We start from the raw sequence: 13,741 nt of genomic DNA on the forward strand, positions 1-13,741 counted from the left end.
CGTGCAGCCAATCCAGGTGCCAGGCAATGACAGCTGTCATCATCCACCTCCAATAACAGGTATAGTAATGTTGGATTGGAACTCAGATTGGTAAAGTTCCAGGCAGCATTTTTTTAGTGTGATCTTCAGTCTGACAATTAAATCAAGGTTCTAAATAGCAGTGCCCTCTTCCCTGCATTGATGGAACTTTAATTTTATTTGTTGGGCATGAGATCTTTCTTTCACACATTCTTTTCTCACACTTTCTATGAAAATAAATGTAATCTGAGACTGTTTTTTCAATCAATTTAATGTCAAAAATCTTGCAATATCAGTGAATTGCAGCCAGGTCATTGAGCCTCTGAATCTGAGAATCATTCCAAACTGGTTATAAAAATTGCTAGCTATGGTAACTACTTATATAATCCAATGTATCAGCTGAGCATTAGTGATTTCTAATAGACATGTACTGCCGGCTACAAACTGCCAAAAAAAAAAAAACAAGATTTCCACCCACTATAAATCCCTACAAAATATCTAATCTAAGAGCCAAATGTAAGAGGCAGTTAAAAAATCTGCCAGTTTAGTCTGAATAACCACACGTCTTATTTCATTCTTTCGATGCTCTAAATATCCGTAATACTATTGTACCCTAATATTGCATTAACAAGATTTCTCCTTGCAGCTCTGCTGAGAGCCTTACAGCACGGAACACGTGGGAAGAGCTGAAAGCCAGCAATTTAACCTACCTACCGAGCCACGATAGCAGTGAGCAGCTGGGTTAGCAGCTGTTAATCTGATAAACACCGCTACCACTTCATTCATTGCAAACTTCTGACCTTTACGTGCATTAGGTTTGCTTTAGAGTTACTAAAAAGGAATATGACACAAACAGAAAGACACAAGTGGAAGAACAATATTGTTTTTGTTCTGGTGTCTTACTGATTTACCCCCGCTTTCCTTTGTATAAAAAAATATATAAATATGTGTTGTACAAATACCATAACTGTGTTTCCCTATCCTGGTATAAAAGAGCAAGCCTTATATTTAAAGAAAACCCTTTTAAATATTTTATTTTTGTTTGAGTTTTAGGGTTGGAAATGGTTAAAGCTGATCTCTAGGTAAAGTTACCCTTCTCACATTCCTCTCTCCAGTAATCCTTATAAAGAGTTTTTTTTTCCTCGTTTCATGTCCCTATATTTATTTTAGGATCTGATATACATTTTGCACATTACACATGCAAAATGTATAATGTGCAAAACGGCTGCCCAAATGCATTTCATGTTAACATGTATCATAGCATGCATTGAAATACTGCACAGATGTAAATGGGCCAGTAATTTAAACTGCTTGACATTATCAAAGACTTTTTTCTGTTAAAAAAATGCACCAGGGAAGAGGTTGGAAGGCACTCTACTTGCCTTCTTGTACACATACGTTTCCAGTCTTACTACAACTCCTGTGACCACTATCAAACCACCATTCATAACTTCCAACAAAAATGGCAGGCAAATGCACCAACAAAGGTCCATGAACCATTTTTGGAAGCACAGTAAGGCTTGTCGGTGTATTGGCAAGGTGTGTTGGTATACCATTCAGAATTATTTTACAGTACTTGAGCCTTAACATCCAAACATCCCCATCCTAAATTAGTGATCCAATAACAAAAGCAGTTTTAGAAGATTTCAGCAGCTGTATTTGTAAAGGAAAATATAACAATAATAACAATGAATCACAAAAAAGCTTGCAAAACACATTCATATGCTAAAATTTTTTTTTATTAACATGTTCAATAATCGGCCTTTTTCTTTAAGTATATGTCCTGGTATACTCCACACAAGGCAGCAGGGAATGATGTGGACTTTTTAATCTCATTTTTAGTGTTGGGGTGGAGCCCATGCCTTTATGTGTGATTTTGGCTGTAAAATGACTAGTTATGTAATAAGTGGAGACTTCGAATATAGAGATGTAACGCTATGGATGAAAAGATTATTATAAGAATGAAAAGGGTTTTTTTTGGCAAAGCTTAAAAACACTTTTCTACCCACATAAAAACCTTCAAGTATTACTAAAGGCAAAACTTTATTTTTAGATTTGGATAAAGTGGTTTGTAGTTGGAACTACTGCCAGGTCTTTATTGCTATCAATGTTCCCCTTGGGGAGACCCACTCACTTTAACCTCCCTAGCAGAAATCCTGAGTGTGACTTGGGGTGGATTTACCATGTAAAAAGCGGTAATCTCGAGTCACACTCGGGCTCGCTTCAAACATAAAAAACTCACCTTGTTCTGTTGTTTCTGGTCCTTGAAGCTCCTCCGGACACGTCTTTTTTCTTTGATCTTCTCAAAGAAATGTGCAGAGATGTTCTTCAGGGTTTCCCGGTAAAATTGGTGCATGTGTCGGTGCGGGCGGGAGGAGTGGTAGGAAATTCAAATAGTTTTGTATTGGATTCAATACAAAATAGCTGTATTGAGTTTAATACGAAGAAATCTTTATATTATATATTTAAATTATACATGTTGCTGTACAGTTATATTGCATATGTAACAATTTTTTTTTTTTTTTTAACAGATTTTTGGTTTATTTAAAGTTTATTAATAAATTTATTAAATATTGGACATACTACGGTGCTTTATGCCTAAGAAAAAAAGGCCTACAATGTAAAATACATTTCTATACAAAAAAAATGTAACGCTTTTTGTGTGGAAATACGGACAGAATTAGAACGCTATGGGGGTTAATTGTCTGCTCACCAGGAATGAAAGTGAGGGTAAATCTGAAATTCAGAGGAATAGGGAGGAAATGTTCCAACAAAAACACTTGTTCAGATGACAACAGTATAAGAGGGAAGATCTTTCACATTGGAAAGATATCTTCTCACTCCCTGTTCTTCCTAAAAAATAGAAACTGACAGCAAAAAATATATCTCTATTCCAAAGAAAATTATAAGCCTGGGGAAAATGACCTTGATCCTCCCTAATAAATACAACCTAGGTTTTGGCAAAATTACTCCTTGTTAAAAAAAAGAAAGCCCAGAATTGGGAAAATTTAATTCTGCTAATCACAAAGAACTTTCTCCTTGTGTAAGTCATTCTTTGAAAGTCTTCTGTTCAATATAACATTCTTTTTAATTACAGGAAGCATTAAATTAGAAATATGAAATGTAATGTTGAAATATTTGTGTCAAGGTTATTCCTGAACACCATTACAATCTTCTAGGACAAATTATACAGGACACTACACTCAGGAACATTTGGTAAGCTGACATCATGCATGCTCATGCAATAAAGTGCCATTATCAGTGATCGGTCATGATACATAAAGTCTGATGATAGGATATTCATCACGGAACATCCATTTTAATATTCTGGGTTATTATCGCTCTGTACACCACAGCAGAAGTGCTTGTTTGTGCCTTTTCATTTGGGCAGTAGTTATCCTTCTATATTAAGCCAAAGCATACTCCCAAAATCACCCACTATAAATCCCAAGCCAACCTTTCATTATGAAGGAACAATAATATGCTGTATTTAGGCAAGGAGGAGAATACATCCACCATCATTAAAAAACAGTGTTCTGAACAAAGATAATCACCAAAACAGAAGACTGTACAAGGTGGGGTGGAGGGAGAGGAATTCTGCCATTTAAATCTGTGTCTGGAATTTAGCTTGAAATTAACAACATTTATTTGGGGAAAAATACTGGTAGACTAAAAAAGGGTAATTTTTGTTAAGGAAAAAATACAAACCCTGGGGTTCATTGAATTGTGGAATCACAAGACGTCCATGTTGCCAAATTTTGGAGGACCCACATGAAACCTCATGTAACACAAGAAAAATGTATTATGCAAAAAACTAATACTCCAATTCTTTGGTATATGGGCCTGATTAAAGCTTTCCAAAGCTGGAGACACTTTCGTCAGTGAACATGGGTGATCCAGCAAACCTGCAATGGATCTGGTCCAGGATTGAAAACATTTGCTAACAAATACCAAATGACTTTTAAGAAATCTATTCCAGGTTTACTGGATCCCCCAGGTTCACTGATGAAAGTGTATCCTCTCCAGCCCTGCTTTAATAAATCAGGTGCTATGTCTTGACATGAATGTAGGTCACAGTATAATGGCTGCACAATCAGGCAATTCTGTAATCAATTTGGAGACCACCTCCAGGACATTGTAGATAAACATAATACGAAAGTGGATGACCACTATGTGTATAAACACGAATCAAGGACTGAGGTGTTGAAAGTCCAAATTTTGGAAAAGAGGGAGATTCTCATTGGGGCAGGGCACTTAACTCTGTTGAGCAGAAAAGCAAACTTCTGAATATTAACCATAGATCCTAGGATACGCAATTTATAAGGCCTACGGCTGCATACACGGGTTCAATAATTGTTTCACGTTCCTATCAAACGACAAAAGACTGAACAATGAATCAATGAATGAATGAGCGCTGTACATACATTGCCATTCTGCTCTACTGGGGGGGGGGGGACAACGGAGCTCTCCTCTTTACATTCAATACAATTGTTCGTGGATACACAAGGACGGATCCATGAACGACAAATGATGATCGCTGCACACACGCCAAATTAGCGTCCATTGTCAGCCCTGAGGCGATTATCAGACAAGAATCATCTAACGTGTGTGCATAGCCTGAGGCCTCAACTTTAAATCGCATTGGTCCCAATTTTAGGATTAGGCTTTAAGAAGCTACCTATCTTCTTTTCATTTTTCCTTTTCTCTTTGTGTTCTTCATCCTTGTGTTTCTACCTCTGTTATGTCTCATATTATCTGAAGAACTTCCTTTTATATAATTGATAGTCATGATAGTCATGAGTATTTTTTTTTTGGTTTAACCTTTCAAACATTTGTCCTGTTAAAGATCCACAGGACTCTACACTGCATATATCAAAGGAGTCAATTGTATATCCATATCAAGTCTTCCATTGATAGCCTGTCGAAAAGATGAACAAAGGAGTAATAACTGATTAATGTTTTTTTAAAAAAACAATGACCACACCTGTGTGCTTTAACCCTTATAGCCTTCACTACTCTAAAACCATGAACCATTTGTGGTTGAAATGCATCAGTGATGGAGCCTGCATTCCATAGGAGATATGTTAATTGTTACAATAAAATTTAAATATTGAGAATTTGGTGAATGATGCATAATACTGAAGTCTGGAGTGGTACCTTGCAGAATTCCATTCAAAAAAAGTTTTATGTATTGTTTACCAGTCAACAATGTTTGCTTTGCATCAGTCACTGAATAATATTATAACACTCCAATACCACAAACAAAGTTTTGATTAAAGTCAGGAAACCCACACAAATGTCTAAGAACATACAAAGTCCATGCAAATATATTGGATTGTGGAGAGTAAACTCAGGACTATACTGCTTCAAGGCAATCAGTGACTCTGAAGACTGCCATGCACCAAGACAAATTACCTTTTCATTAAAATGTTTGTGGCTATAAAAGTGTAGAAAAGAAAAGCTGCTTACAAGCATACCAGGCCTTAATGTGTGAATGATATAAATATAAATAATGAAGTATGGTTTTCAATTACTATCCATCAACCCCAAAATAATAACCCTTGTCCTTGCTCATTATTAAACTGCTTTTATTGTTTAATTATTTATTTCAGGTGTATTCAGTAACGTTATCCATCACAGGTGATGTTCAAAATTTAAATACTTTCCATGAAAGCCGTCCAGTGACCTTCCATGGTGTAGACATTTTCCAGAGACTGTCAATGCAGGGGATTTGGTAACCAGACTTTACGTAGCTCAGAAAAAACTAAATCAATCTACAACTGCAATGTACTAAAATTCATGGTGCTAACAACACAGGTAGGTTTTACCTTATACATGGTGGGCAATAAATTCTTGCAATAGACAGGCTCGCTTTATCTTTAGGCCAAAATAACATTAAACACACCCTATACTTATTGCAATCAGCAAAGCTTATGGTTTCTGCTGATTGGAAAGTTCATACGTTGACTTAGCAAGGGGAATGTCAAACTATTCACATAGAAAGCAAAGCTACTGGCAGGTATCAGTAGAAGTTTTATACTCAGGCTATGGTACCTAAAGTATGGTAAAGCAAGCTCCCAAAATTTGCACACCCTTTGTTTTGTTGCACTAGGAATGCATTTCGCTAACTTAAACTGAAAGTTGAGCTGGGCTTTAAATGAACCTGGTCTAAAATGTTTTAGGCAAAAGTGCTAAGTATTAAATCCGTAGTACCTGTAAGTCAGTTATCATATCCTTGGGTTCCAAGGATTCTAGGGCCAAGATGAACATATGGAGATGAGGCTTTGACTTATATTAAGTCTTACATATTTTTTTTACACTGGATAGTGTAGGGAATAGTTAGAATCATTTATGCCATATGAGTCTCGTTTAGGAGAACTGCTTTCACTGGACACAACTAGAATTGAGAAGAAACCTGTTCAATATGAAGGGAAATCCTTCATATTGAACAGATTTCAACTGTCTAAAGGATATAGACAGTTGCCCCCACACCCAACACAAAAAGGGGTGACAGTTGTTCACCCATTATTCTTATTCTGGTCACCAGGACGAATAGGTGTGCACTACCATTTTGCTGTTTAACTGGGCAAGTTAAAGAATTAGTAAAGGACATGATAATACCCACTGAGCTATCCAAAGAGCCAAACACACTGTTCAACCTGGAAGCTCTGCTTGTATGTTTCAATGAACCCTAAAAGCAGTGGATAGGAATGCTGCTATGGCTTACATTTAGGCTGTATACGGCAGATTGAGCTTGCACTGCTAATATACACATAGCCTTGGCCAAAACCAAAGCTACATTCCTTAAATAAATAATTAGGCACCCTTATCTGAATCTAAACATTATCAGAGAGGCTCAGAGTATGAGCCATTGAAGGCAGAAATCTCCGTTAGCCTCATCACCAGACCAACATGTAGCACCACCTTCATTCCCTGATAAACCTTTATGCGCTTTAAGCCCTCTGAGTAGAAGCATAGTAGGTCTAATCATGGGTCATTATTTGTGTAGTATAAACATCCTCAGTTGTATTTATAAGATGACCTAAAAGTGCTGCAATAAAACAGTCAATGAATGCTGATTGTCACCTTGTTCAATGCTCTTTTCCTGCATCCATTTTCTCATATACACCTTCTTCACATACATTTTCTTACCATTCTCCTGGTCATGACCTTCTGGAAGAGCAAGGTGCATCCCGCTATGTTTTCTTGTTAGGGGAACATCAGCCAGGCTGCTCTCTTTTTCACTGTCACTAGAACAACATAAATAACAATACAGACCAATCATGAAAATGTTTAGTAACCCACCAGTGGTAATATTGTATAGGTGACTATGGCATTTTCTGAAAAATTTTAGGCATGACAATTAATTGAAAACCAATTACCAAAACCAGGACGTATATGCACTACGGCAAACTGTAGGCACAAAATCTTTGGTGGCCAAACCAACTTTCCTCTGCTAGCCTCATGTTGCTTGCACAAAATATGTTTTATTTTTATTTGTTCTGCCCTGGCTTATAATAATGTGACAATGTCCAAAAAAAGTTTGTATTAGTTAACTGTATTTCTATTGATGAAGGGTAAGGGGTGGAGGGGCGGTGGAATTGCCTTTTTTCACATTATTGGTTCACATGGATCAGTTAATATGGATACATAATGGTTTCTTTGACCACATCTTGAGTTTGGGATCACTGAAGCAGTATCTCTAAACCAGGGTTCCTCCAGAGGTTGCTAGAGGTTCCTTGAGAATTTCAGTGGTGCAGATATATAAGGAAAGCCCTATTAAAAAGACAATGTGAATATAGGTTGGGCAGTAGGTTCTATATGGAATCTCAGCATAGCAAGAAAAAGCCATTTTTAAAAACCATAATTTTCTGGTTTGATAAAGCTAAATTATGCTATACTAAAAGTGAGATCAATGACAGGTCCATTTGTCATATTCTAAGCTTTCTTCTGTCCTGGTTTCAGTCTGTCATATAGTAATTGTCAATAGCAGATGAGAATTACCTGAGTTGTGAATAGTTAAACAGTTTCTGCCACAGGTATAGCATATGGCGGCAGGTTATCAGAGCCTCCTCGGGTCCTTTGTGCTTCCACTCCAGTTTTGTTTTGGTGAACAATAAACTAGATGGAAAAATAAATAGAACTTTGTGAGTTCACAGGAGTGGAAGATAAATTATAGAGAACAATAGTGATAATCTCCAATGGATGGTCAAAATGCAGCAAAACAGGAAACGTAGCTTGTTGTTGAAGTTATATCTGCTGGGTGTTTGTCATGTGTTGCTAAGTTACTGTATAGAAGATTGATGTATATAATGTTAGCATGTTGATAAAGGGGGTAGAAAAAGAATAAGTGAATGATTATTGTAGGATCATTTAACTTAAACTTTATATGGAGAAGAACTGTTCATGTGGGGGTCTTTGTTTGGCTGGCAATGTTTAGTGACTCATGTCCGAGAAGAGAAGAATTTACAGGATTTAGGTAAAAAAGAATTCCACTACAGATTCTTTTTACTCCAAGGGAATTTGAAAAACCCAAGCAAGTCCTGTAATTGGTATATAGGAAGAGTTAAGACTTTTGGATATATACCAATCTGGCTGCAGAAACTAGACATCAGTTGGACATTAGGCGATGATCTGGGAAGCAAAGCTTAACCATGTACCGTGCAACCATGCATGTCAGTGAGTTAGAACAGGAGCAAAATATTGAGTAATTTAAATGTCCTGGATAGGATATAGAATGTATTTGACATTGAATGGTTTTACAACTTCACATCCAGTCGTATAGCCCTAAGAGAAAAATGCACTTTCAGAATATCTTCAATGGTACTCCACTCCACCTTTTCCTTACTTTGACTCAACCAATGCCCCAACAACCACAAATGTGTTTTTTTACCAAGATCAAAAACAATGCAATCCACAGTTTGTGTACATTCCTTCTGTACATTTCTAAAGGTTCATCTGCCTTGCTCTACCTCCCCTGGAAAAAGCCAATAGAAGTTTATGGGGCTGTAACATGGGTTTAAGCAGGAGAGAAGACTTGAAGCAAAAGAATGCATGCATTGTAGGGGGTGGAGAGTTTAGGTTAAGTATGTCTTAGGTAAGTGGATGAGGGGGTAGTGTAAAGGAAAAGGTTGTAAGTACACTCTGTCACAAAACAGTACACTTGTGTAATTGGGCTCTGAACAAACCATTCACTCTAGTTACAGGGCTTTAATACTGAATCAATACCCTAAAATGGGTATTTGGCATGAATCTGGTAATAGCGGCTTCCATTTCATTCCAATAGCGGCGGACATACCATTCCATAATAAGATGCTAAACATTGCACTGTAGACAAAGAAGGTAGAAATTTCGGCTCACAAAATAACTGCGAATGCAACAGTAAATCCGAAAGTAGGAGGTTTCCCTGCTGTGCTCAAAGACAGAAGTGCATATGAGATGTGAAGACTAAAACCTGACCCACGCCAAACAAATATACATTTTTAAAAACTCACTGTAACATGTACTTATGTAGAGTTCAGCGGTAAAAATTTATTTTCCTCAAACTCTGTAACAGAAAGGAACCTAGAGAAATAGTTGAGAACATAACAATAAAACCTGATGCTAGAGAGTTGAACCACTTTGTGTTATCCTACATTTCTGTTGAGGGGAAGATCTGGACTCAATATCCCAGTAAAAGTTCTCACTACAGCGGTTTGGTTTTCAATTTTTATAGATGTGAGAAAACTGCAATAGAAAATGGAAAGGCACAAGGTACAGCCAGGCATGGTGGCTTAGAGGTCGGCATTCTGGCCTTTGTAGCGCTAGGTCCAGGTTGGAATCTCAGGACACTATCTGCATTGGGTTTGCAAATTCTCCCCATGTTTGTGTGGGTTTCCTCTGGGTACTCTGGTTTCCTCCTCCATTCCAAAAAAAAACATGCAGTTAGGTTAATTGACTTTCCCCCACAATTGACGTTAGCCTGTGTTAACATATGACTATGGTAGGGACATTAGATTGTGAGCCCCTTTGAGGGACAGTTAGTAACATGACTATCAACTTTGTGAAGTGCTGCGTAATATGATGGCGCTATATAAGTACTAGTTAATAAAAAAAAAAAATAAAAAAAACAATTACATCCTATGGAAATGATTGACTTTTTCAACATATTTAAATATAAAACATTAGGTATTCATTTAAACAGCGCTGACAGATAAAGATATCTAATATCTAATAAAACAAATGACACAGAAAATATACACAATATAATAATTCCCATAACCTATAAAAATGCAGACGTGCTTTGTGGTAAAAGTACATCCCTTACATTTACCACAATGTAATTAAAATCTGGTCTTCAAGATTAGGTGTCACTGATAAAGACCTCCTTAGAGAGAATTATGGTGGAACTTGTTATATTTAAACCTTAGATATCTAGGGTCGGGTGTTCTATTTGCTATTGATGTATGTGGTGTCATCATGTCAAAATTAAAAAAAATCCCTAAGGTTCTCAGAAAGAATGTTGTGAATGTCAATGAGTCTGGATATGGATTCAAAGAGATAGTAAGAAAATATTCTAAGAATGGTGTAGATTGCAAGCAAACGGTATTCTGTGCAGGACTGGCAGGCTGAACAAATTATCTCAAATGCTGACCTTTCATGATATAAAAAAAGTCTCTAAGAACCCCAAAATATTGGCGGTAACTCTTATAACAGTTGTTGCCAACGTGTATGCATATAGAGAAGGGAACTTCGCCATTTTACCCTGCATAGTACATGTTCTAGGAAAAGACCATGGCTGTATAAAGGGGACAATAAAGCCAGATCTACAGTTATTTGTTTAACTTATAGTCAAAGTGTTGCCTTTTTGGAACAATGTGCCGTGACCTGTTAAATCAAAGATAAAAGTTGTATAGCAACGGTAACAGTAGACACAATTTAGGGAAAAGAATCTCTTACCATCTTGAAAGCATTGCGGTGGAAATGTTATGGTTTGTGGTGGTTTTGCTGCTTCAGGGTCTGGGCAGTTTGTAGTTATTGAGTCAACAACAAATTTTGTGCCATATCCAAGTGTGCCTAATCAGGCCCATTAACTCAAATTTGGCAAAATTTCCTAAGCTGAAAGATATTTGTGGTGTTTTCTTCCATTATCTGCTCATTTCAAATCCCCCCACAACATTTTATTTCAAATCAAAGCTTTGAGTAGATGAGTCCTTGACGCTCTATTTGTTTTGTTTAAACCTTTGCTTAGTGGGTTTGCTGTCTTCCTTCAATCACTAAAATTGTTAGAAGATTCAAATGTGGTTTATTATCATATTTTAGACAGATGGCCTAACATATTCATTAACCTCCCCAGCGGTAACCCCAAGTGGTACTCGAGGTAAAAAAAACATACTGAAAGTGGTAACCCCGAGCCACACTCCGGGTAGCTAAAACAATGTAAAGCAATGATAAATCGAGCCTTACCTCATCCGCCGGGATCCTTCTTCATGATCCCAATCTCCTTACTTCTTCCAGCGTCCTCTGCACCTGCTTAGTCACCCGGAAGTTCCCAGTCAACGTTCTTTTTTTAAAAATTTATTTAATGTATTTAATTTATTTATTTAATGTATTATTTTGACATGATTTTGTGTTTCAAACTTTATTATACTTATACTACCTTGTTTCCCCTATGATAAGGCACTGTCTTATATTTTTAGAAATGCCAAAATATGCCCTAGGTCTTATTTTCAGGGGGATGTCTTATTTTTCCATGAAGAAGACCGCAGTATACATTTATTGTTGAAAATCACTCATGATCACTCATGTGCCATTGATTGTCCCCTTCTGATAACTCTGTGCTATTCATTGTCCCCTTCTGATCACTCATGTGCCATTCAATATCAGAGACTGGTAAAAAGTTATGCAAAACACCTACAAAAAGTAATTTCTGCTAAAGAGGAAAACCGCAGCTTTTTTTTTGCACTTACAGTACAGCATTATCTGTTAATATTTTTTTGGATTTTTTTTGGATTGTTTGACCTTTCTATGTATGAACTGTTTGAATGAAGATTTATGTGGAGTTCTAAACACCAATGGAGTTCTAAACAAAATTTGAAAAGAATGTTAGCTATGCCAACTGTTTAAAGTAAAACCTTTAAATTGCCATATGAGAGCAATCTTTCACCCCTCTAAAGCATATATTTACCTTTTTTTTTTTTGTTCCCTCATTGCACCAAAGTGAGCGCCAAATAAAATCCTTGATAGTACTACACTTGGGGTGCACTCAATATGACATTGATTGCCCAGACCCCAGCATGCTTTATGACCCCACCAACTTGTAGGACTTTATTTTGACTCCTAGCAGCTGAGTGGAGCAGCAAGAGACTGAAGAGAATGGGTATGCAGGTATAGAGATTTGATGTACAGTGAATCTGTTCCTTTACCACGCATAGACAAAACCCAGATTCACCTAAAATTTTCAATTTGATTTGCCTACAACTTTAAGATGTAATATTGTAAATATTATATTAATTTAAATATAGTAAAATTTTGCAAGGCTGCATACCCTTCACTGCCTCCCCGCTTATTCTAATGCGCACACATATTCCTGGCACACCAAAACTATGCCCATATGTTTCGCTGTCCATTTAAGGCAAAATAAACTGGAGGTTACATTATCCTTTCAGTGTTCCAGTTCTGTTTGGAATCCCCTGTTGAAGCCGGCAGACAACCTTCTGTCAGGTTATTTAATAAACGAGCCAGGGCCGGGGAGAATGAGACATGACATTAATTCCCTGTGTGCACACTCCACATTCTGTCCAGCCATAGCAATCAATAGTAATTCAGTTCACATACCGATACATCATGCTGGATCATTTAGAGGAGGAAGTATCATAGCACAGCGCTGCTGATACAATCAGGAATGGATAAATGAAAGGCAGGCTTGTTTAGGGATTTGTTTGGACTTAACTTGCTTCTTTTCGCAGAATAGGCAATCCTGTAATCCCTCCATGCCGTACGCTTTCATGATCAGAGAATCAAGTGTTTATGCAAAGCTGCATAATGTTACCTGTCTATATGTAAATACGTAGAATTGAGCCTCTCCAAATAATGCTAAAGTGTGTAGAAGTGGGAGACAGCACAAGAGCTTGCACTCAGACTAGTCATCTTTAATAAGGCTTTTGTCTCCCTTCAAACTGTAAAACAATTTACAGTATGGCAAAAGAAAATATTTCCCCGGATGATGACAATCTATGGCACATAGGCAATTGCCATTCTGAGGACTGGATCTGGTCATTTCACTCGAGGATATTACATTACAGTTTTTGCGACAGCCACTCAATAGGTTAAGTCCAGTAACAGAGGTCCATGGTGATATACCTGGAACTAACCTCTATTGCAGAATGATGTTTGCAAAGAGATTTGCCATTAACATTCCACTAGAGTGGCCACACCACTCTAAGATGAGAAATAAGATTTGCTATACAGAGGACGCCAGTGGAATACAAGGTAATACATTGGTCCCTAGTTATCTGACTCAATTCCTACACTAATGCATTGTGGTGATTGTATCTTGATACCTTTAAACATAAATTATTTATTGCAGCTCTATAATTATTAAAATATCAGTAAATGCAAGTACTCGATCATGACCTGGTATTAGCTTCTTCCAGTCCCTTTACAGAAGGGTTGGAGTGTAAAAGAAAGAAGCAGTGCAAGGAGTCAATCAGTGTGTTAACAAAACATGTGCATAAAAGGAGGA

The 13,741-nt window shown here is 37.1% G+C and overlaps 1 protein-coding gene across 6 annotated transcripts in view; it reads right to left on the reverse strand.

Annotated features, from left to right (window-relative positions):
• TTC7A (tetratricopeptide repeat domain 7A) overlaps positions 1 to 13,741 on the reverse strand; it is a 211,536-nt gene that overhangs the window by 53,577 nt on the left and 144,218 nt on the right. For all 6 annotated transcript variants that reach the window (XM_072409750.1, XM_072409749.1, XM_072409745.1 and 3 more), the window contains 2 exons: positions 8,023 to 8,139; positions 7,171 to 7,268 (listed from right to left, as the gene is read on the reverse strand). In XM_072409750.1, the coding sequence (XP_072265851.1) occupies positions 7,171 to 7,268; positions 8,023 to 8,139 (215 nt within the window). The remainder of the gene's footprint in view (positions 1 to 7,170; positions 7,269 to 8,022; positions 8,140 to 13,741) is intronic.

This window comes from Pyxicephalus adspersus, chromosome 4 (genome assembly GCF_032062135.1).
Source record: "Pyxicephalus adspersus chromosome 4, UCB_Pads_2.0, whole genome shotgun sequence".
In the NCBI taxonomy this organism is placed as follows: domain Eukaryota; kingdom Metazoa; phylum Chordata; class Amphibia; order Anura; family Pyxicephalidae; genus Pyxicephalus; species Pyxicephalus adspersus.